We start from the raw sequence: 24,208 nt of genomic DNA on the forward strand, positions 1-24,208 counted from the left end.
TTAGACATGGCCCATGGGCAACCATCTTTATTCTATCTTTGATCATTCTGCTGTGCTCCTTCAATAAAGTAATATTTTTCTTATGAACTTCTTTGCATGTGGAGGCAATTGGGGGTGCTTTTTATATCTTCCCTCATTGTGGGGCCAGTTTCCCCTATATTTCGTAATATTTCAATTTTCATCTTATCAATAAAATGATTGATGTTTCTCATATTAACTAGTGAGTTTGGGATTTTTTTTTTAAAGAAGTTTGCTTAATTTAAGTACAAATACTTTTGAAAAAGTCTTAATTTACTGTCTTTAGTTGAAGTTTTTAAGTACTGTAGAGACATGGACTGTATTATTAAATATGGTATTTTTTTTGGTTCCCTAACAATTTGATTTATCCTTTTGTTGGCTCAGAAATTTATTTCCGGTATTGGTTCTTTTCCTTTTTCTCCAGGTGTTGATTTTTTACGTTAACTATTACTATCATATAACTGGTATACTTGAGTAAAATTTTCAATGTAGTTTCTAATGTGTGGTATAAAACCAGATTTTAGTGTTGTGGGAGGCGTGATTGCGAATGAAGATTTGGGGTTTTCGATTGGACAACGAATCAATGCTTATGTAAGCAATGTAAATGGTGACTGGGCATGGTTAGCTGTTACTCGGCAAGTTACTGCCCAACTATTTATTCTTGATAGTTCTTCGGAACCTAGTGAGCTTCAAGAATTTTCCAAGCGCTACTATGTTGGAAGGGCTGTTTCTGGATACATATCTAACATTAATGGAGAGAAAAAAATCTTACGGCTGGTTTTGCATCACTTATCTGGTACCTCAACAGGAGAAGGTGACCAAGAAAATTTGAAGATTAGTAATTTGCAGACTGACGTTAGTAAGAAACATACATGTCATTTCAATGAAGGAGAGATTGTTGGGGGAAGAATATCAAAAATTCTTCCAGGTGTTGGTGGACTGCTTGTGCAAATTGGTCCCCAATTGTTTGGCAGGGTTCATTATACAGAACTTACAGACTGTTTAGTGCCTGATCCGTTGTCTGGATATAAAGAAGGACAATTTGTCAAGTGCAAGGTTATAGAAATTACCCATGCAGTCAAAGGTACAATACACATTGATTTGTCACTGCGGTCTTCAGCTGGCATACTCTGTCAGAAAAATGTTGAATGCAGTAACCATGAGTAAGTCCTGGTTTAGTATTCTGGATATCTTCTCTTGTGTTGACTATAGAATTATTTTCGATATCTTCGTTATTAGATTTTCAATAAAGCATCTCTGGTGATTTGTATCTATTTATTTAATTTGATTCAATGCTTACTGAAAACCCTTTCAGTTTTAATGTCAACTTCATTCCTGCATCATTTTTGTTTACTCTTTTTAATCAATTTTAAGGGACAATTGCATAATATATATGAAAGAAAAAGCCTTCATCAATTGTTTTTTTTTGGCGTCCATTCTATTGCATCATGGCAAAATACAGGAAATGGGTGTAATTTGGATGCATATAAATGAGCGCGGCTGAGTACATTCCAAGATGCATCTATCTTTATGCAGTCCAATATCATCACACACACAAAAAATGAATTAAAATATTTTTAAAAAAGAAGAATTTGCTGTGACAAATTATGATTGGACAATTTTGTTGGGTGCACAAATATAGGTGTAGCTCGAGATGCATCTAAGTTTTTTCCTCTATATTTACATACATATATGCATGTCTATATGTATAAAAGAAAGCTCAATGATTTCTTGAATTAATACCGACCTATGTGTTACTTATTTGGTTGTTTGGTCATCATATTTAGTATCATTCATCACTTAGCACTGATCGTGGGTCATGACATTTATTTATTGTTCTTTGGAGGTTTTATCTTCTGAAATGCTGAGGTCATCACAGAAATCGAGGCATGCAAAATAAGTTGTTGAATTTATTTTGATATACGTGTTATTTCGTCTTGTTTTCCATCTTGTTTATTACATGGATTCGTATTTAATACCATCATTAGAGGGCATTGAACATGATATTCTTTTGGATTTCTTATCCTATCGAGGTAGTAGTTTGATACCCAAAATACCTTGGTGCCATGATTCATTTGTTGATACATGAGCTGTTGGGTTGGAATACCAATTCAAACCAAAGCTTTCCTGTTTATCTAAAGACGTACTTATTCCAAGAATTTTTCCAGAATCTTTTCTTTTTATGGGAACAGTGTATCAGACTCTGATCATTTATATTGATGTATGTGGCAAACTTATCTTTTTTATACTATTTTTATACATCTTCTTAGTTGCTTTATAACTGTAGTTTGTTTTATGCTGCTTAAACTGTTCTTATTAGTCAGCAATTGACATTCTTTTTCCCTGATTTATTCTCCATATTACTTATTTTTTCCCCAGAAACATTGCTTCTGGACGAGTGAGGATAGAAGATATTCATTCTCACATGGAGGTCCAGGTATAATTTATTATAATTATACTCAACTGTCAGCATGAAGTTGGTTTCTTCTTATATTTTGTACTCCTGTACTTTTCTTGCTCGTTCGTTTTTGTCTTGGGAATATATTTGCTCTATATTTTATTGAAGGTGCGTATAAATATTATTCCCCACATGCTGTAGCTTATCTTTCTTTTTCAGGAGCTGGGTTAGACCCTTTCTTTCGGAATGAGTAAAGTTCTATTATGTTATAGATTTGGGTTTTAGGGTTTAGCACTTAAATCTCCTGTTGGTCTTGAACTTTCAAAATTATTCTATTTAGTATTGAAATTTTAAAATGTAAATTTTAGTCCAAACAGGAGATAAATAACCATGTCATTCGTCATGGTCATTTTATGTTCAATTATTTAATCGATTGAGGATTACTTTGAATATGTGGATTAACATGTTGACATGGTTGTGTATTGGAGTTCCAGAGGTTGGTATCGAGTCAAGGTGATTTTTAGATGAAGTAGATAGGATTTCACTTATGTTCAGGGTTATTGCTAAATCAGGGCTTCAATGATAATAATCAGAGTAGATTTTTTACTAGCCAAAAAGGGAGAAAATGAGGGTGAATGTTTACAACACAATAATAGTAAATGCTAAAATAATTAATTTTTGACCTTTACTGATTAAAGTTTAGAAGCTAGGTTTAGTATTCCTTTCTAATAGTTGTTTCACACAAGCCATATTGCTCAAAATAATGCTATACAGGTTCATGTCCAGAGTGCCCACTTTTCCAAAATAATATAAAGGAGAAGAGTTTTGTTCAAAATATGAGGAGAAGAGTTCATGTTCCTGTGCATAAGGCCAAAATATCATTTAGCAAGTCTTTTGTGTCGTTTTCATTGTTTCTTCTAATGTCATTTACATTACATCCATTTCTTCCAAAAAATATTTCTTACAACCCGACGATTTTTTAATCAGAGTCTCACGAGACTAATTTAGGCCAAATACAGTTTAAGAAAGTTCACGTACTTTGCTAGTGGTTTTAGTTGTATCACTATCCATATCTGGAACATCCATGTAAATTCATTTTTATAGATGACTCTTGAGAAAGATATTTATGTCTAACTGATGAACACAATGTAAAGAGAAGGATGTAGTGTAGATGATATTCAATTTTAACATCAGAGCGAAGGTGTGAATTTTAGGATTGTGATGTGTAATGAGAACTATATTTTCATTTGTATATGAGGATTAGTAGTGTTTGAATTTCTACTGTTTAGTAATATTTATTTGTAAATGGGGATATTAATAGGTAGTAAAGGTATCTTAGTAGTTAGTTAAAGAGTTTGTCATGGAATTTCATTATAAATAGAGGGAAGAGCAGTGAGGGGGATAAGCAATGTTATGGTGAGTGATTTAAGGCTTGTGAGAATTCTCAAGGGAGGGGGAGTCCAAGTACTTCAAATACTTGCTTTATTTTGTAATCCAGTTATAGTTTATCTTTCAAAATATTTTGGATTCTATCATATTATTGTTATTCTCTTTCCTTAATTGTAATAGGTCTCTCTTCTATCTAAGTCCTTAGTTGGATATATTAAAATAGATCAGTAATTTTTTCCTCTCAAATTTAACAAATTTCTTACCTCTTTTTTCATTTTTTTTCTTGCGAGTGTTTAGAGTTGTACTAGGGAGCCCTCTTTTGTTTGTGAGTTCTGAGGTGACATTTGATCAAGTTTAGAGTAGGTTCTTTTTTCTAATATCCTTTTTTCCATTTACAAGGTATGGGCTGTAGCCATTCTTAATAATGATAGCAAGAATACTTGTAAAAGAAAAATAATTACAAAATTTGAACGAATCAAGGTAGAGGCTAGCTGCTACATTAGCTGTGATAATCTATTATAAATTATGATTGTCACTCGTTTATATTTTAAACATTACTATTAGTTAGAGTCTTGGGCTGGAAGTTTGGCCATCTTGTCTATGTGCTGTTTTTCCTTTTTTTTTTTTTTTTTTTTTTTTTTTTCCCTTCTCACTGTGGCTGTTGTCACTGTAGCATCTGTATTTCCTTCTTCAACTGTGATTATATTAAAAGTAGTTGGCTTACCTGTTTTCTCTGACCTTCTTCACTTATTTTCTTTTTAGGTTTTGGGTGTTTATAAACCATATAAATATTGGAACTTTTTGCATAAAGATGATAATATGATATTGGGAAAATGATTTCTAAATTATATAGTCTCCTGAATAAGTTTTGAGGCACATTGATTTCCTTTATACTTCTGGGATCTTGCCTAAGCTCCCTGCTTTGTGCATGGATTGGATAGGGTTATGTGAAAAATGTATCACCGAAAGGATGCTTCATTTTGCTGTCACGAGGCTTGGAGGCAAAAATTCTCCTATCTAATCTATCTGACGGATATATTGATAATCCTGAAAAAGAGTTCCCCGTCGGGAAACTTGTTCGTGGAAGGTAAAACAAGCTTCCGTTGTTGTTACATGTTCTTATGGTTTTAGTCTTTGAGAGAGAAATAAGAAACCATAATGCAGGATATTATCTGTTGAGCCCTTATCAAAGAGAGTTGAAGTTACCCTGAAGTCTGTGACTGAAAGTGGTGCATTGAGAGAAAGTAATGATGATTTAAGAAGTTTTTCTGCTGGAGATATGATATCTGGAAGGATTAAGCGGGTGGAGTCATTTGGTCTATTCATCAGCATTGATAATACGGATGTGGTGAGGATCTACTAGCTCCTTATTCAAGTTGACTAAGCATTGAATAGATGCTGAGGTGGTTCTTTGTTGTTTAAACTATGTTATTGTCGACATAAAACTATATTCTTTTTTTTTTTTGGCAATTTGCAAATCATCTTCTATTTGGGTTTCTTTCTTCTATAAGGATGTTTTCATTTACACAAATAGTTGGGTTATTACGTTTCAATTTCGATGCCATCAAAATCTATGTAATGAAAAGTCTGTCTTGGCAGTTATAACATTATTAGTTAGGTATGCACTGATGAATGTTGATTGCAGAATAATGAACTATTATATGGGTATATTATTACCTAATTATTTTTGTTATAGGTTGGGCTGTGTCATGTATCAGAAGTTTCAGACGATCCTATTGAGAACCTAGAATCCAGATACCATGCTGGGGACATGGTGAAAGCAAAAGTATTAAAGGTATGTGTAGAAATTGGACTATAAAGGAACTGCCCCAATCATTTATGAATATGAATATGAATATGGATGTCAAAGTATGTTTCCTATCATAGTGTAATATCACATTTCACAAAACAAGAGTTTGTGTAATAGATTTTTATTCATTATGCCTGCCTTAACGTCATTTATCGTTGGAATGTGGAAGTAACACACTTTGTCTATAATGCTTAACCTATGATCATAATTTGTCTCATTATCTTTAGTTAATGTTTTTCCAGACTTTTAATAACTAAATCTTCCATTCTTTGTTGCTCTTTACATGAATTATTGTGTTGCTCAAGGTTGATGAAAAAAGACATCGGATTGCTCTGGGAATGAAGAGGTCATACATTGGAGAAACAAGTGAAATTCGTACAAATCTGGAAGAAGAGCATGAAGATGCCACTGATGGTGACGATTTCATTGGTGATACTAGGCTGTCAATGGATCTTGATAGCAATTCAACAAAGTTCAAGGATATGGATGACTTTGACAATATTGAACCTGAACAGCCACTTAGGCTAGCAGAATCAAGGGCTTTTGTTCCTCCACTTGAGGTCACTCTTGATGATATAGATGAAACTGACATAGTTACTTTACGGTCTGAGAATAAAGAGCTGACGAGTGGTACAGATTCTAGGGAAAAGAATGATAGACGGGAGAAGAAAAAGGCTAAAGAAGAAAGGTAACACACTTTTCATAGTTGAAAAACGTGTTATCATCAGTCAGGTTGGTTTCTTATTTTTCAACTTTTTTTTATTAGGGAAATGGAAGTGAGGGCTGCTGAGGAAAGATTATTGCAGAATAATTTACCAACTACTGTTGATGAATTTGAAAAGTTGGTTCGAAGCTCTCCTAATAGCAGTTTTGTTTGGATTAAGTATATGGCGTTCGTGCTCTCTATGGCTGATATAGAGAAAGCCCGAGCAATAGCTGAGAGGTACTACTGAACTTACTGTAATTTTTGAGTTTAGAGTATGAAACATGAAGCAAGTAGTCTTTCATCTCCGTTGAGTAGTTTCCATCATCTATCTGCATCTCGATTCCTTTTATTTTGCTCACACATTTTATGAATTTGTTTGTAACATTAATATGTACAAATACAAATTCCTTATTAATTGCATTCAAATGTATATTAGTATTTTGTAGTGTTAAATGTGTTGAAGTTTATGGTTCTAATGTTTTTTTTTTGGTCTACAAGGAGATTAATGATTTTCTGTTTTTTGAAGGGCTTTGAGGACAATCAATATTCGGGAAGAGAATGAAAAGCTCAACATCTGGTTGGCTTACTTCAATCTTGAAAATGAATATGGGAATCCTAAAGAGGTAAATAGAAACTCCTAATTAAAAATTGTTTTCCACTTGTTGGATCTTCATATTTAAGCCTATGAGTAAGGAGGTGTTAGATGATATGATATTAAATTTACCTTCACTCATCAGCTTAAGCTTTTGGGTCAATCAGTGATTTAAGAAAAACAATAAATAGACATTTGAGTAGACTGATAACTCAAAGTGTTTGATGACCTTGATTTCGCTCCTGGTACTAAAGCTTTAGTATTTTATTTTATCTTTTCTATAGGATGCTGTTACTAAAATCTTTCAACGAGCGTTGCAGTGCAATGATCCCAAGAAGGTTCATTTAGCATTGCTTGGAATGTACGAGAGGACAGAGCAACTTAAGTTGGCTGATGAGCTCCTGGATAAAATGATAAAGAGGTTCAAGCATTCCTGCAAGGTACTTGACCATTGTTTTTTCCATGAATATCTTCATACAGTTAATCAAAGTTTGTATATTACAGGGTTACCCGATATTGTAAACTTTGCTGATAAATATAAAGAGCCTTTGCTGATAAATATAAAGCGCATTGGGGTCTAAGTGTTGTTTCTATGACTTTTCAGGTTTGGTTAAGGCGGATGCAAAGTTTGTTAAAGAATGGACAAGTTGAAATTCAATCAATTTTGAACCGTGCCCTCCTTTGCCTTCCAAAACGTAAGCACATTAAATTTATCTCACAAACAGCCATCCTTGAATTCAAATGCGGGGTGGCAGATCGAGGTCGGTCAATGTTTGAAGGAATTCTTCGAGAGTATCCAAAGAGAACGGACCTGTGGAGCATCTATCTTGATCAAGTAAGAATACTTTGTTTTTATATTCTCAAAATGAAAGGTCAATTTCTTATATCGTCATCTACCGATTTTCCCAGGAAATTCGTCTTGGAGATGCAGATATGATTCGTGCCCTTTTTGAGAGGGCAACTAGTTTATCTCTTGCTCCCAAGAAGATGAAGGTGCGTATATACCTTCATTTACTATGTATTATACCTATTTTAGTTGGCTACTTTTTGAATTTTTTTTAAATAATCATTTTGGTATGTGAATTTTCAAAAGGTATCTTTTCGCTTCCAATTTTTTAAATATAAGGTAATTGGAATACATGCTGATTTTAGTATGTTCTTATATATATCTATATGTTATACATTTTTTAAAACACATTAAAGATGAGTGGTTAAATTAGTTAATTTTTAGAGTTCAGGATAAAACTGAATATTTTAAAAGCTCTGTATTTTAAATACTTCCAAGAGACTAAAGTTAGATTTAAACCATAGTTCATGTTGTCTGAGCTTTTGAATCTTCTGGGTTTTCAGTTCTTATTTAAAAAATATTTGGAATATGAAAAGTCTGTTGGCGATAAAGAACGAATCGAATCCGTGAAGCAGAAGGCACTGGAGTATGTTGAGAGTACATTAGCCTAATGATGTAAAACTCTCTAGAGTGGATATTGATAGAGTAAATATCACTTCACCAGAAAGCTAGCGTTGGTTAGGTAAGATTTCAGACAACCCCCCACATTTTTGTTAGCTGTGACAGTGGAGGGTTTGTCACTTTGTATGAGTAATTTCCCTTTCAAGTTCTTAGTGAGATAGTAATCTGAGAAAGTTGGATTCCAATTTTGTATTATATCCAGTTTCTTTGACAATTACAGCAAAAACAAGTGGGTTCACTATTTGCTCGTTTCAGTGAAAGAATGGTTCATGTATTTTATTTATTCTTAAGTGGTATGATATAAGCCTGAAACCCCCCATTGCACTTTGTGCTTTGTGGTCACAAAAAATCAACCATCTTACTGGTTTCGATTATTTATTTAACCCTTTTTTCCAGTTTGTCCTTAATCGTAAATTTCCATGGATTATTGAAATCAACATAGCTTATCTGAAATATGGCATCCATGTTTGTCCACATGCATTTTTGATGGATCTGTTGATAGGAAAATATATTTGAACTTTTGTAGGTTGAAACATCATTTTAGTCAATCCATTTTGATACTTATTTTTAATTTATTTCATATACTTCAAATAAAATTTAAAACTAGTCTGCTAGGTTATGGTTAAGTTTTCAAAAATATGTGGTGTAATTAGTTTCAAATTTATAAAAACATTAATTTGGTGTCTTGTAGAAGATCAATAAAAATTAACTTCAAACAAACAATAAAAATTAGTTTTAAATTTAGTTGAAATGATAAAGGCTAAATTTGAACCTTTTGAAAGCATATTGATGATAGTTTTTGTAGTTGGGTTTTAATTGATGTCTCAATTTAATTGAAATTTGAACATTTTTGAAGTACATCGATAATGGTTAATATTTCAACAAGTTGGCATATGCTGTGTTAAATCGTAGAACGGTAGGAACATAGTAAGATTGCACGAAGTTGATTCTTTATAATGAATAGAGGGATCTGAGAAGCATGGTCAAGAGACTTGCCATGGGGAGTCGAGCTCTATTCCTTCTCTTAATCAGTTCTCTGCATACGCAACCAAAACAAAGCAATCTATTTCGAATACCTATAAGATATCTTTGGATCCTGTGGCTATCGTGATTCGAGTTGGGAGTGTATTATATAAAATAAATTGGAAAAATAAGTTCTAAGTATAGATGATGTGTTGATGCTTTGATGCGTTTATGTATTTGTAACGCGTTGGTGCATTAGAGCTGTGCAACAGAACGCACGGCACTCCTACTGACGTTGTGCCTGTGTTAGAAGATACAAAAGAGTTGAGTAGTGAGTGATGAATCATGCGAAAATGGATTTTTAATGTAAGTGGTATGCGTCAATCTAAGATGAATGTACACGAATTAGAATGTGATGTGGATGAGATGGGTTGCCTATCTTTGCTTATGCGTTAGACTCTTATTCGACACTTTTGAATGCGAATAACATACAAAACCTATCTCTAGGATGCATGCGTCGAACACAAAATGTAATAAACACCAGTAAGTCTATCTCTAGATGTATTAGGCGTTCTACTTGATGCGGCTCTCGAATAGACTAAGTTAAAGATGCTTTTACCAATTGATCAAGATGGCTTAAGCGTTTGAAATGAAGTTTTTCATAAAGTATAGATGCATTCAACATAAACAAGAAATAAATAATGGAAAAGTGTGATGGATCAAATATATGAATTTATAAAGAAACAGATTGTCTTTACAAAAGCAATATTTAATGAGATAAAATGAAAGCGATAAATGAGATGAAAGGAACTGAGTCAAGCCGCAGAGTACATCTCTTGTATCTCTCTGGCTCAATTCTAGTTGTGTACAATCACTTGTATAGGAATTGGACGAAGTATCTTTCTCAAGCTCGGCTTCCTCCGCTCCTTGACCCGTGGTGATGGTGGTTTTCTTCCCTTCTGATCTTCTTGGCACCACAGCACAGCTTCTAAAGATCTACAACTATGACTATGCTAATACAGAGTGAAAACTTGAAAATTTTCTGAATATGTATGTGTATTTGAACTCTGGAGGGATTTCATCTATTTATAGGCGTTGGTCATCTCCAGCTTGGTGATGGGGAGCATTAAAGTCCATGCCTTAATCAGTCGCCTGATACTTAGAAGCTTTTTAGACGCCGCCTGCTGCAGGTGCCCATACTTGCAAGTGGTGATTTGACACAAACAACCTGCATCAATGAATCTTCTCTGCGTTGAATTCCCTTCGACGCATGGCCCATGCGTTAGAACTTTTGCCAGCTACACTTCTTATTCACGCGTTAGCTTCTTATTGAAATCCTGCAATATAACGCGTTAGTGCCGCAATATTTAGTAATAAAACTTCTTTATCATGAGTTTGCTAATGTTTGAGTAATTCCATGCGTTTCTTCTAAAAATGAGGAGAATTTATCATTAAAAACCTTAATTGTTCAAACTTAAGAGCAAAAATAACTTGTATTCGTTATCAACACCCCCAAATTTGAACAATGCTTGTCTTCAAGCATTTCAAAATAATTCTTTGTTATCTCCCTTGTCTTAAGTGTGCAGAATTCACCTCTCATCATATTCCGTTATAAGCTTGAGATAAGAGTTTGGAAAATGTAACTTAGATTGACTCTTTTCTAAAAGGAATAATGTTTAGTTTCAGGTACAACAAGTCTTTTTATCAACAACTCCTTTCGTTTCTCAAAACATTCCTGTTTTTTCTAAACTAGCAATGCGTTAGATGCTCTTTTTAAGATAAATACCGGATAAAAAGAAAAAAATTATGAATTTTCAATTATCCATGCGTTGTTCCAGGTATCTCAATTTTGTTTTGGCTTGCCCCCACGGGTGTCATGCGAGTATCCAACTACGGGTGAGAACCCTTCACAACTAAACTCATATCTAATATTCATGCGTTTCAAGGTACAATTTCTTTAGACTAGATAGAGGAGTTCTATGGGACACATTGGTCTAAAAGACTTAACTTCATTTTGGCTTGCCCCCACGGGTGTCATGCGAGCATCTAACTACAGCTAAGCACCTGTTCCAACTTTTTAACTCATGTCACTTTGAGGTTTTTATTTTGAAGTAATGACAGAGGAATTGCGTTTAACATGTTTCTATTTTGTTCCCTTTCTTTATGTTGTACTCGTTTGATGCGTCTTAACTCGGATTTCGCTCATCCCCAAATTTGGAGATGAGCTAAATCCTCATTGCTAAAAGAGAAACAAAATTTCGAAAAGGCTTTGAGAGTCTGAAAGGAGTTTTGATTTAGAGCTTGCATGCGTTAGAAAGAAAACATGTAGTCTTTTTAGATAAGTTCAGGCTTTGTTGATTATCCTAACGCCTACTTTATACTTATAGATTTCATATTATTGATATCACTGAGATTAGGCAAAGCACAAGACTAGAAAATAGCTAAGCATAAAAAAAAGTATTCTAAGGTCAAACGCAAGGAAAAAAAATGATAGAAATTTCTCATTCATTTTCATAGAATAACATGAAATAAACAAACAAGTCAAACAAATACAAAAGATCATCAACTAAATCAAAATACAAAATAACCAACACCTTAAAACTTTATTGTGCTGGCGCGTCATCCCTGCGTTCTTTTGTAGGGTCTTCATCCATAAAGCGCAAAAGGTTTCTATGATGAGCAGGTAGTGGAGGTAGGACAAACTTTCCAACCAAGACCTGATTAATGTATTGTATTGTATAAACAAATTGGTCTTGCATCCTTCTTGTTTGCTGCCTTAGGTAATCTCTTAGAACCCTGTTTTGTTGTTGAAGACCTTTGATGGACGTGGCCAATGGTCTGTGTTGATCACTGATGAAAGTTTTCAACTCTTCAAGGTCAGTGCTGTGTTGAGGTGGTGCTGGCTCTTCACTTCTCCCAACTGGGTCTTCAAAATTTACTGCGTTACTTGACCCTAACCCAGTTGATTCAGAGATGGTTGGAGGAGGCACAAAATTGGGAATTGGACTTGGTGAGGGCGAAGGAAGGGAACAAGGGATGTCTTGATCTATGTCAGTAAGTTCTTGGTGCGTTGGATCAAGACTCCCTTCTGGTAGGGCCACTGGTGAGTCATGGAGAGTGAGGTTTAGGGTTGGCCGCGCTTCTTCATCCGTAAGTTCAAGCTCTGCTTCGTAATCCTCATGCTCTGAAGCTTCATCGCTGTGTTCAACTATCTGGACGCGTCTTCTTTTGGGGGTGCCTTTAGATGATCGCGGTCTAGTTGCCACTTCTTTGGGAGGTAAGGCAGGCTGATGCGGCGAACTGCGAAGTAAACGCCTAACTAACTTGATATCTATTAGACCGTCGATCTCTTCATGATCATCCCCAGAGGGATGCCCCCGCGTTCACACAATACACAGATCAACCATGAAAAATACAGTTGTCCTCTTGGTTTGTTTTTGAATGGCCTTGATCTATCCCTTATTATTCTTCCTACATCTAAAGGGATGCACTGCATGATACAATAGGTAGCCAAGACGCGTTATTTTCGACAAATGTTTCATCATGCGTTGAAGCATGAACCTCCTCTTGATCAGATATACCATAGATTCGCGTCTGGGTTTAAGTTCCTGGAAGCTAGCATGCTTTGCTCCATTTCTAGATGTTTGCCACTTGCTTCCAGGCTTGGCTACACTCTTAACGCATCTTTAAGTTGGCTCGACGTTGGTTACTCCAAAATGCGGTTACCTTCTATGTCCGGATTACTAGCGATGTTGAACACTTCATTGATCTTATCGGATGAGAAATGCACCAATACCCCTCAACAAAACGCTATATTCTTCACCATGTCAAACTCACTGCTATAGAACATGGGACAAGGTTGGGCCAAATTCTTGTGTGCCCAATGCAGAACTAACCCACAACCCATTGCATTTATTGTTTCTCTTATGTATACTGGCAGTGGGGTTGCGCTCGGGAAAGAAGCCTTTCTCTACAAGGATATCATTTGAACTGGCGCTTTCTTCCCATGGTCTTCTTAGGTAACGCGTTAGTTACCTTGCATTTGCCCGTCGCATGTTCTTTGACTTCCCGTGCTAGTTATTTTAATTCGTTCTCCCAATTCCTTTGGAGTGCTGTCTTCCTTCGCCCCTGCCTTGCGGGCTGATAATCTTCCAAGTCCTTCTCTAATGCATCGTGTCTTGACAAACTCCCACGCGTTGCATCCTCAGGACCGGATGCTGATTTCTCATCTTCTTCCTCCAAGATTATTTTTCCTCTTTCTTGTCACTCTTTTTCTCTTGAGGGCCCTTCATTCGCGTCAGTTTGGCGTGATTGAGACGCGTTTGGGCCAAATCTCCTTTCTTCTTTCTTCTTCATCTTCTTCTTCTTCTAATTCTTCTTCGAGCATGCATAGCATGCCACTCCGCTTCGTCCTATTCAAGTGATGCGTTAGGTGGGTCGGAACACATCATTGCTCTTGCTCTTGGCCTTGATTGAGGCTTGCCAAAATGGCTCCAAACACTTCTTGCTCGTCCAGTCGAGCCAATTCCGCCAACTCTTTCAAGGTTACGCTTTGATGCAGGACTGTCAGAGGTGGGTCTAGGTTGAAGTAATGGTGGGGTGCCTGATGGGGTATGAGGGACCCAGAGGATGAGATGATGATGGGTGAACGTGGCGATTGGCTGGACCGTTTGATTCAACTAGGTAGATGGTTGCTAAGGGTTGGATTGAAAGTGGAGGAGGTGGACGCACGACTGGTGATGGGGCGTTGTGAAGGTAGGCTAGAATGGGGTCATGTGTTGCACCCACCGGAGTTATGTTAGGAATGAATGGTGGTGGGGCAGGCTTGGTGTATGGCTTATTGGTAGCCATAAATGACGGACGCTGCCTCGACTTTGAAGGGGTTTTGGGCTTTGGCTTAGGGGTAGCTTTGGGTTTTGGTTGAGGAGTTTTAGAAGGAGGTTTTGTGGGTGTTGTGGTAGGCTTCGACCGAGACGGCCATTGGGAGGTGGAGGTTGCTCCTCTGTGCATAGGTTTGATTTGGACAAAGGGTTTTGAGGTTTTTCGAGGGCTTGGGGGAGGCGAAGTTGAAACAGATGACGAGGAGAAAGAACTTACCAGCGAGTCGTTTCTGAACCTCATCGTTTGGTTCTTACTAACAGACGCTGACGACATTGTGGCCGGAGAGATGTTTGAGCAGATCGGCAGTGAGGGAAAATGAGAGGACTAGGGTTTTCTTTTTCTTTTTCACGAAGGGCTCGAAGGTAGTGGGGGTAGAAGAAGAAAACCAAGTGGTTTGGTCTTTTTATAGGTAGAGGAGAGAGAGTGGTGTGATGCCAGACGGCGCCTGACGTCCGTAATAAATGCAAAGTCGAAGGGACGTTCTTGGGTTTCTAAGCACTCGAGTGCTTTGTATTTTCGAGACGCGCCCCTTCAACTGGGGCCATGCGTTAGACTTAAGTTTGACGCGTCTGTTATTCCCATCCTGATTATACACAACTTTTTTTTTTTTAAAAGTAAAATCTCTAAATTATGAAGGCAATAAAATGAACAATCAATCTTAAAACACAGACAAACAAACAAACAAACAAACTCAAACCCATTGGTAAAATACATAATGCAAAAAGAACAAGGAAAGAGGAAGCGTCCCTGGAATATATGTCGATTCGAGAATTCGCAGGATGCTTCGACGTGGGCCCTCAAGTTGGCCTCGCGTAGTGCGAGAGATGACTTTTGACGTTCTTGGCCATCTTCAAAGTATGGCTTTACTCTTGACCATTTACTTTGAACGCGTTGGTGGCCATCCTCCCGTGTTAATTCCACTGCTCCATATGGAAAGACTATTTTAATGATGAATGGTCCTGACCACCTTGATTTTAACTTCCCTGGGAACAACAAACGCAATCATGAATTGAATAATAGAACTTTTTGGCCAACAAAAAACTCTTTTTTACTAATTCGTTGGTTTGTGCCAACGTTTTTTTCTTCTCCTTGTAGAGCTTGTTGTTCTCATATGCGTTCAATCACCACTTTTCAAGCTCATTGAGTTGAAGTTTTGCGTTGAGTGCCGTGGCGTCCAAGTTCAAATTTAGCTTTCTTAATTGCCCAAAAAGGCCTTGTGCTCCAACTTCTAGGGGTAAGTGACAAGTTTTTCGCGAGAGTATGAGACATACCTATGGGGGTCTTGTAGGTAGTCCTGTAGGCCCAGAGCGCTTCATCCAGCTCTGTGCCCAGTCTTTCCGCGATGCGTTGACAACTTTCTCCAGGATAGATTTTATTTCCTTATTGGATACCTCAGCTTGACATTTGTTTGTGGTGGGTAGGCGGTAGCGATCTTGTGCCTAACATTATATTTAGCAAGTAATTTAGAAATGATACGATTAATGAAATGCGTACCTTCGTCACTTATCAGGGCTCTTGGCGTTCCAAAGCATGTGAAGATGTTCCTGGTAAGAAACTTAGAAACAGTGGACGCATCATTTCTGGCACAAGCTACTGCTTCTACCCACTTTGATACATAGTCTACTACAAGCAGGATATATTGTTGGCCACAGGACAGGGGAAAAGGTCCCATAAAATCAATGCCCTAAGCATCAAATAACTCAACTTCGAGAATATTGTTCAAGGGCATTGCGTCCCTTGAAGAAATATTCCCGGTGCGTTGGCAGGGGTCACATTTACGAACAAACTCCCTCGCGTCTTTGAAGAGGGTGGGCCAGAAGTATCCGCTTTGAAGGATTTTCGCAGTGGTTCTTTGCCCATTGAAATGCCCTCCGTAAGGAGAGTCATGACACTCAGCCAAGATGCATTGTGTCTCCTCCTTCGGAATGCATTGACGCATTATGGAGTCAGGGCCTTGTTTATAGAGAACCGATTCATCCCAAAAATAAAATTTGCTGTCATGTTCTAACTGTTTCTTTTGGTGAGAGTTGAAGTTCCCAGGGAATTGCTTGGTAGTTAAGTAATTAACTATGTCTGCATACCAAGGTTCCCTGCCTTCAACTCTGAACAAGATTTCATCAGGAAATGCGTCCTTGATTTCACTTTCTTGATCTTGCATTTCCTGATTTTCTAACTTGGACAGGTGGTCAGTCACCTAATTCTCGGTTCCCTTTCTGTCCTGAATATCAATATCAAATTCCTGTAACAACAGCACCCATCTTATTAATCTTGGCTTCGCGCCCTTTTTACTCATCAGGAACTTGGCTGAGTGATCTGTGTAAATGGTGGCTGACGCAACAACTGAATAAGATCTAAACTTCTCTATGCCAAACACTACAGCCAACATTTCTTTTTCAGTGGTTATGTAGTGTTCCTGAGAGTCATTCAGTGTCTTGGATGTGTAAGAGATGGGATGTATCAAATTTCCTTTCTTCTGTCCCAACATTGTACCTACTGCAACATCACTCGCGTCGCACATGAGAATAAAACGTTGCGTCCAATTCGGTGCTATTAGTACAGGGGCTGTAATGCATATTTCAATGTTTCAAACGCGTCACAGTAGTCTTCATTGAAATCATGGGCCGATTCGCCTCTAGTAATGCGCTCAGAGGTCGCGCAATATGAGAAAATCCTCTAACGAACCTTCAATAGAAGCCAACATGCCCTAGAAACCTTCGTAGAGCTTTAACATTTAATGGTGGTGGAAGTTTAGCTATGACATCTATCTTGGATTCATCTACTTCCAACCTAGCTTTAGATACTTTGTGGCCTAAGATAATTCCTTCAGTCACCATGAAGTGACATTTTTCCCAATTCAGCACAAAGTTTGTTTCCTCGCATCGAGTGAAGACGACCTCCAAATTATCTAAGCATGATTGGAATGAGTCTCTAAAGACTGAGAAATCGTCCATGAAGACTTCAACGGTCTTCTCCAAGAAGTCAGAGAAAATAGCCATCATACACCTTTGGAATGTTCCAGGCGCGTTACACAGCTCAAAGAGCATGCGTCTGAACGTAAACGTTCCAAAGAGACAGGTAAATGTTGTCTTCTCCTGATTTTCTGGGTCAACCAGATTATCCATCAAGAAAGCAATAAAATTCTTTGCCAGCAAGTCTGTCAAGCATTTGGTCAATGAAAGAAAGGGGGAAGTGGTCTTTTCTGGTTGCCGCGTTGAGCTTCTTGTAATCCATACAGATACGCCAGCCCATGACAGTCCTCGAAGGTATGAGTTCATTATTGCTATTGACTATCACAGTTGTTCCCCCTTTCTTAGGAACGCATTTGACTGGGGTTACCCAACTACTGTCGGATATAGGATAGATCACTCCCGCGTCTAGCCATTTTAAGATTTCTTTCTTGACCACTTCCTTCATTATGGGGTTCAGCCTTCTTTAAGACTCAATCGATCCCGACTTTTCTTCTTCCAGCCTAATCTTATGCATGTAATAAGAAAGGCTGATGCCACGGATATCTGCTAGCGTCCAACCTATTGCACGCATGTGCTTTTTCAGCATCTGCAAGAGAGAGTGCTCCTTAAGCTCAGTAAGATTCGCGGAAATGATCATAGGTAAAGTTTTGTTTGTTCTAAGGAAGACATATTTCAGGTGATTAGGTAACGTTTTCAACTCGAGTTCTGGTGGTTCCTCTAGTGATGGATGCGTTGGTTTCGTCCGCCGCTCACTCAGACTTGTTAGCTCTGGTTCTTTCAGGTTCTCCTCCAACGCGAAGACTTCGCACACATGGGTCTCCTCTTCAGGCAACTCTAAACTGTTTAGCTGACAATCTTCACTATCTGGGAACTTTAATGCGTTTAACACATTAAACTTCACCTCTTGATTATCTACGCACATAGTTAATTTTCCTTTATGCACGTCAATTAAAACTTTCTCAGTAGCTAAGAAGAGGCATCCAAGGATAATTGGTACCTTCTTATCTGCTTCATAGTCTAAAATGATAAAATCTGCTGGGAATATGAAGTTGTCAACCTTTACCAGAATGTCTTCTATCTTTCTTTCTGGGTACTTGATTGTTTTGTCAGCAAGTTGAAGAGTAACAGAAGTGGGTTGTGCTTCACCAATTCCCAGTTTCTTAAAGATTGAGAGTGGCATGAGATTAATGCTGGCTCCTAAATCACACAATGCATGTCCCACATCCAACCCTTCTATCGAGCATGGAACTATGAAGCTCCCAGGTTCCTTCTGTTTCTTGGGTAGACTGTTGCTTACTAATGCGTTACACTTATGTGTTAGCGCGATTACTTTCGTTTCGCTGACTCTTCTTTTCTTCGTCAAAATGTCCTTAAATTTTTTTTTACATATTTTGGCATTTTCTCCAAGGCCTCTATAAGTGGAATATTGATATGCAATTGCCTCAAGAGCTCAAGAAAGCACTTGAATTGTTGTTCATCATTCTTCTTCATCAGACATCTAGGGAATGGTGCGTTCAGCGGCACCGCAAGTTTTCCCGCATTAGACGTACTTGGTTCTGAATGGCTTGTGGTCTCAGGCGTTCTTTCTTCTTGATCTTCTACTGTCATTGGACGTGTGTTGCGTTCTTTTGAAGGACTATTGTTTCTTGGATTCATTATTCTTTCTTCAAGAGTTTTTCCACTTTGCAATGTCACCGCGTGACATTGCTCCTTTCCATTGTTGTTCCCAGGTGTTTCACTGTTGCTAGGCAAAACTCCAGGTTGTCTGTTCTTCAACTCGCTCGCTATCTGCCCTACCTGTATTTCCAAGTTTCTGTAGACAACCCCTGGCTATTCAGCAATGCGTCATTTTGGGCTATGTACTCCTTTAATAGGTTCTCGAGTGGAGATCCTGAGCTCGACGCCTGTCCTCCTCTATTAAAGGGCTGTTGGTGTGGCTGATGCGTTGGTTGAAATGCAGGCGNTAGGTTCTCGAGTGGAGATCCTGAGCTCGACGCCTGTCCTCCTCTATTAAAGGGCTGTTGGTGTGGCTGATGCGTTGGTTGAAATGCAGGCGGCGATCCTTGCCTTTGCTGTTGGTTCACCTTTGAGTGATGCTCTTGATGATTTCCTCCTGTCCAAGAAAAATTTGGATGGTTTCTCCATCTAAGATTATATGTATTGGAAAATGGGTTGTTTTTAATGAAGCGTACTGACTGTGGGTTTTGTGGGCAATCAGCATAAGAATGAGGATCTCCACAGCCCACACAGCTAACAATGGGCTGCTCGAACGCTTCTACCTGATTCACCTTCTGCTGATTTGATGCGTTTCCTAGCGATATGTTCTGCAAAAGGCTGGTCATCGTAGCCACTTGTGCAGAAAGTGTGGCTATTGCGTTGGAATCGATCGAATTAACATTCTGAGATTTCTTCTTCTTGTCAGCTCTTCCATCATACGTATCGTCCACCCATTCTATGTTGTGCTTAGCAATGCGGTCTAATATCTCTTTAGCCTCAATGTAAGATTTATCCATAATTCCACTAGCTGCTGTTGCGTCGGCTGCCATCTGCGATGCTCTATTCAATCCACCATAAAAAGTCTCCATCTGGATAGTGAGTGGTAGTCTATGATTTTGGCAATTTTTGACCAATCCCTTAAAATGCTCCTATGCGGCGCTTAAGGTCTCAGTTTCTTCTTGTTCAAAGTTCATAATCTCTCGACGCCTCCTCGCGTTGGTGGTTGGTGGGAAGTATTTTTGCATAAATTTCTCCACCAACTTCTCCCAGGTGGTGATTCACCAGGCTCCAGTGAGCTTACCCATTGTTTTGCGTCATCACGCAAAGAATAGGGGAACAAAGACAGCCTGATCGCCTTTGGGGTGATTCTAGGAATCACAAATGAATTACACGTTTCTAGGAAACGCTTCATGTGGGCGTGAGAATCTTCACCACGACCACCCCCAAATTGTCCAGCAGTTTGGAGCATTTGAAGCATTACAGATTTCATCTCGAATCTCGTCCCATCTGGTGTTGGGTATATGATTCTTGGAGAGAAATCATACAGTACAGGGGACACGTACTCCCTCATAGGACACGTACTACTGTTTGTCATTAGGATCGGATTTTGTGCAGCATGAGCTAGTTGTTGATCTAAGTTCTGATTTGCCTGTTCTTCCGCCATTGCTCGTTACCTATTCTGTTTTCTGAGAAGTTGTTACCCTAACCTTCGACGACGATTAGATCGGTTTCTACGTCGGAAGGTCCTTTCAATCTCGGGGTCGTATATGAATTCAGGAGTGCTCTCCCTACTCATAAACATTCACAAGCTTAGGCTTGGCTTGTAATACTCCCTCGACTGAAGTGTTCCTACAAAAGATACATCGAAATTTCTGGTTAGTTTTGTTTCTGAATCTCCGGTAACGGTGCCAAAAACTTGTTTGTTGCTATCGTGATTCGAGCTGGGAGTGTATTGTATAAAATAAATTGGAAAAATAAGTTCTAAATATAGATGATGCGTTGATGCTTTGATGCATTTATGTATTTGTAACGTGTTGGTGCGTTAGAGCTGTGCAACAGAACGCAGACACTCCTATTGACGTTCAAGTTTTCCTAAACCAGACCCAAGTATAAATCCAATTTAGGTTCCTGGTAAGTCCAGGGTCGAACTCAGGGATTTAGTTAAGCTAACGCAGACCTTATGTTGTAGCTAATGTAGGGGTTTCCTAAATGTATGTTATTTACACTAAAATACTGTGCCTGTGCAAGAAGATACAAAAGAGTTGAGTAGTGAGTGATGAATCATGTGAAAATGGATTTTTAATGTAAGTGGTATGCGTCGATCTAAGATGAATGTACACGAACTAAAATGTGATATGGATGAGATGGGTTTCCTATCTTTGCTTATGCGTTAGACTCTTATTCGACACTTTTCAATGTGAATAACATACAAAACCTATCTCTAGGATGCATGCGTCGAACACAGAATGCAATAAACACCAGTAATTCTATCTCTAGATGTATTAGGCGTTCTACTTGATGCGGCTTAGTTATTCTCTCGAATAGTCTAAGTTAAAGATGCTTTTACCAATTGATCAAGATGGCTTAAGCGTTTGAAATGAAGTTTTTCATAAAGTATAGATGCATTCAACATAAACAATAAATAAACAATGGAAAAGTGTGATGGATCAAACATATGAATTGATAAAGAAGCAGATTGTCTTTACAAAAGCAATATTTAATGAGATGAAATGAAAACGATAAATGAGATGAAAGGAACTGAGTCAAGCCGCAGAGTACAATCTCTTATATCTCTTTGGTTCTAGTTGTGTACAATCACTTGTATAGGAATTGGACGAAGTGTCTTCCTCAAGCTCGGCTTCCTCTACTCTTTGACCGGCGGTGATGGTGGTTCTCTTCCCTTTTGATCTTCTTGGCACCACAGCACAACTTCTAAAGATCTACAACTATGACTACACTAATACAGAGTGAGAACTTGAAAATTTTCTGAATATGTATATGTATTTGAACTCTGGAGGGATTTCATCTATTTATAGGCGTTGGTCATCTCCAGCTTAGTGATGGGCAGCATTAAAGTCCATTACCTGGTCAGCCGCCTAACACTCAGAAGCTTTTCAGAGGCCGCCTGCTGCAGGTGCCCATACTTGCAAGTGGTGATTTGACACAAACAGCCTGCATCAATGAATCTTCTCTACGTTGAATTCCCTTTGACGCATGGCCCATGCGTTAGAAATTTTGCCTGCGACACTTCCTACTCATGCATTAGCTTCTTATTGAAATCGTACAATATAACGCGTTAGTGCCGCAATATTTAGTAACAAAACTTCTTTTGTATGAGTTTGCTAATGTTTGAGTAATTCCATGCATTTCTTCTAAAAATAAGGAGAATTTATCATTAAAAGCCTTAGTAGTTCTAACTTAAGAGCAAAAATAACTGTTATCATTCACCCATGCAGATAAAAGAACTGCCTTCATAGGCAGAAGTTCAGAACTCACTCAAGATTTAGTCAAGTCACCTATAGTCATCCTAATGAAATGTAAGTCTCTTCTATCAACGGTGTTATATAGAATACTCTCGCTCATATGTCTCCACATGAATTATCAGGATCAAATCATTTGCAGCACTTTACAACAATTGTAACAACTACAAAGCGGTGTTTGTATGTTACAATTAAAAACTATAGGACCCACAAGATTTAGGGTATCAACCCTAATAATAGGTTTAACGAGAGACATAATAATAGAAAAATAACAGTAATCCTGGAGATGATGGAGAGGTCCTCTTACCCGAGTGGAGCATTGGATAGGTACAGGTTTAGGTTCAACACTTGAGACAGATGTCAAATCAAGGAAAGTAGAGACATAAGCTGATTGATCAAGCTCAGGGATATGGAGAGGATCAATAGATGAAGGCGGATTATCAGAGGCCAATATGAAGCTTTGGAGAACAGAATCAGGGGTTGAATGATCAGACTCGAAAACTAGGAGTTCAGACATAGGAAATACGAGAGGGATCGGTGAAGAATGGTTGGGAACTAGTGAGAGAGGCGTGAAAAGAAGGATAGATTGGAAAACATACTATGTTCCTAAAAGGTAACACGATGAGAGATGCATAATTGTTTCGAGATAGGATCCCAATAATGAAAACCCATATGTTCAATGCCATAGCCAAGAAAGCAGCATAAACGTGTTGGGACGATGCTCTAAATCTCATGGGTCTAGTAGTTTATAATTTTAATGTACAAACAACTTTATTTATTTGATAAAATATGAGATAGTTATTCAATATTTAGTAGTATTAACCCACAAACCAATATACTAACACCTAAGGTTATCTTCTGTAGCTTAAACATGTATGTAAAGACATACAGGTGAATCATGTTTAAGTGATAACTTAAATGATTTTAGTAGATGGATAAGGCTAGGTACCTTATCCTGGTGAACTACGAATACGATCTGCTTTATAGATGTTACAATTATTGTAAAGTGCTACAAATGATGTAACACCTTTGGAGTTTTCATGTAAATATTTATTGTTGATGTTGTATTTGTATGGAAGAATTCAAATTCAGGATTTAAATTATTGGCTAAATTAATTTTGATTTATTTATTTTGAGTTAATTGGGATTTAATTAGGCTTTTGGTTCAATTGAATTGTTTTAGTAAGATAATTCGATTTGTTATTGAGGATGGAAGATTTAAATTCACTCAAAGGATGATTTTGGAAAGGATTTGAAATATTGATTTTGAATTTATTTGGATGGAATTTAAGAAGAGATTTTATATTTAATAAAAGAATTTGGAATTTGAAATTTGAAATTTAAAAGGGAAAAAGAAAGGGGTTTTAATTATTATATATTCGCCGTCGTGCCAGTTGTTCGTCTCGCCAACCGCCATTCGCATCGCCCGACTAACCACCATCTACTACTGTTGTAACCCAGCTGCCCCGCCGTTTTCCACGTCTCTCTCTCCGTTGAGACCCATCGCGCTGCTGTCGAGTTCCGGTCGCACTGCAGTTGAGTTTCAAATCGACTCATTCCGGTCGCGATTTTTTCGGCTTCGCCTCTGTCCGTTCAAGCCTTGCCGCCAGTCATCGGCACTGTTCCTTTGGGTTTCGTCTGATCTTGAGTTTTGGGGTAAGATATAAATGATTTTTATGGGTTTGTTGAGGATCTTGAGTACCCAATAAATAATGTGTTTAATTATCATTTCAATCATGATTTTGGAGGTTGGACTTGAAAGTTTGAAAGAGTTTAAGAGACTGTTAACGTGCTGTCAAGCAAAGTTAAGGTGATTTCAGCAAGAATTTTGGTATGATTTGGGGCTTTGTTACTTGTTCGGTTCGAGTGCAATTTATACAAATTAAGTTATTAAGTTTTGTTGTTGATTTTGGCATGATTGAACGCTTAGAAGTGTGAATCTAAAGGTTAAAATTTATTTTGGTTTATGTACTAGGATTTAATTTAAAGATTGTGGAGATTAGAAGGGGGTTGGTTGCTTGAATAATGATTTGGGCTT

General features: G+C 37.8%; 1 protein-coding gene across 3 annotated transcripts in view; it reads left to right on the plus strand.

Annotated features, from left to right (window-relative positions):
* The window catches only part of LOC120072689 (rRNA biogenesis protein RRP5), a 38,104-nt gene extending 29,374 nt beyond the window's left edge, over nt 1–8,730 (plus strand). For 2 of the 3 annotated variants that reach the window (XM_039025138.1, XM_039025139.1), the window contains exons 29-40: nt 536–1,181; nt 2,398–2,455; nt 4,747–4,892; nt 4,970–5,153; nt 5,502–5,600; nt 5,921–6,303; nt 6,382–6,558; nt 6,848–6,944; nt 7,198–7,353; nt 7,518–7,748; nt 7,823–7,906; nt 8,264–8,730. In XM_039025138.1, the coding sequence (XP_038881066.1) occupies nt 536–1,181; nt 2,398–2,455; nt 4,747–4,892; nt 4,970–5,153; nt 5,502–5,600; nt 5,921–6,303; nt 6,382–6,558; nt 6,848–6,944; nt 7,198–7,353; nt 7,518–7,748; nt 7,823–7,906; nt 8,264–8,371 (2,369 nt within the window). In that variant the 3' untranslated portion in view covers nt 8,372–8,730. The remainder of the gene's footprint in view (nt 1–535; nt 1,182–2,397; nt 2,456–4,746; nt 4,893–4,969; nt 5,154–5,501; nt 5,601–5,920; nt 6,304–6,381; nt 6,559–6,847; nt 6,945–7,197; nt 7,354–7,517; nt 7,749–7,822; nt 7,907–8,263) is intronic. The other variant, XM_039025140.1, reaches the window with a different exon arrangement.
* The last annotated feature ends 15,478 nt before the right edge of the window (nt 8,731–24,208 follow it).

This window comes from Benincasa hispida, chromosome 3, assembly GCF_009727055.1.
Source record: "Benincasa hispida cultivar B227 chromosome 3, ASM972705v1, whole genome shotgun sequence".
In the NCBI taxonomy this organism is placed as follows: Eukaryota; Viridiplantae; Streptophyta; class Magnoliopsida; order Cucurbitales; family Cucurbitaceae; genus Benincasa; species Benincasa hispida.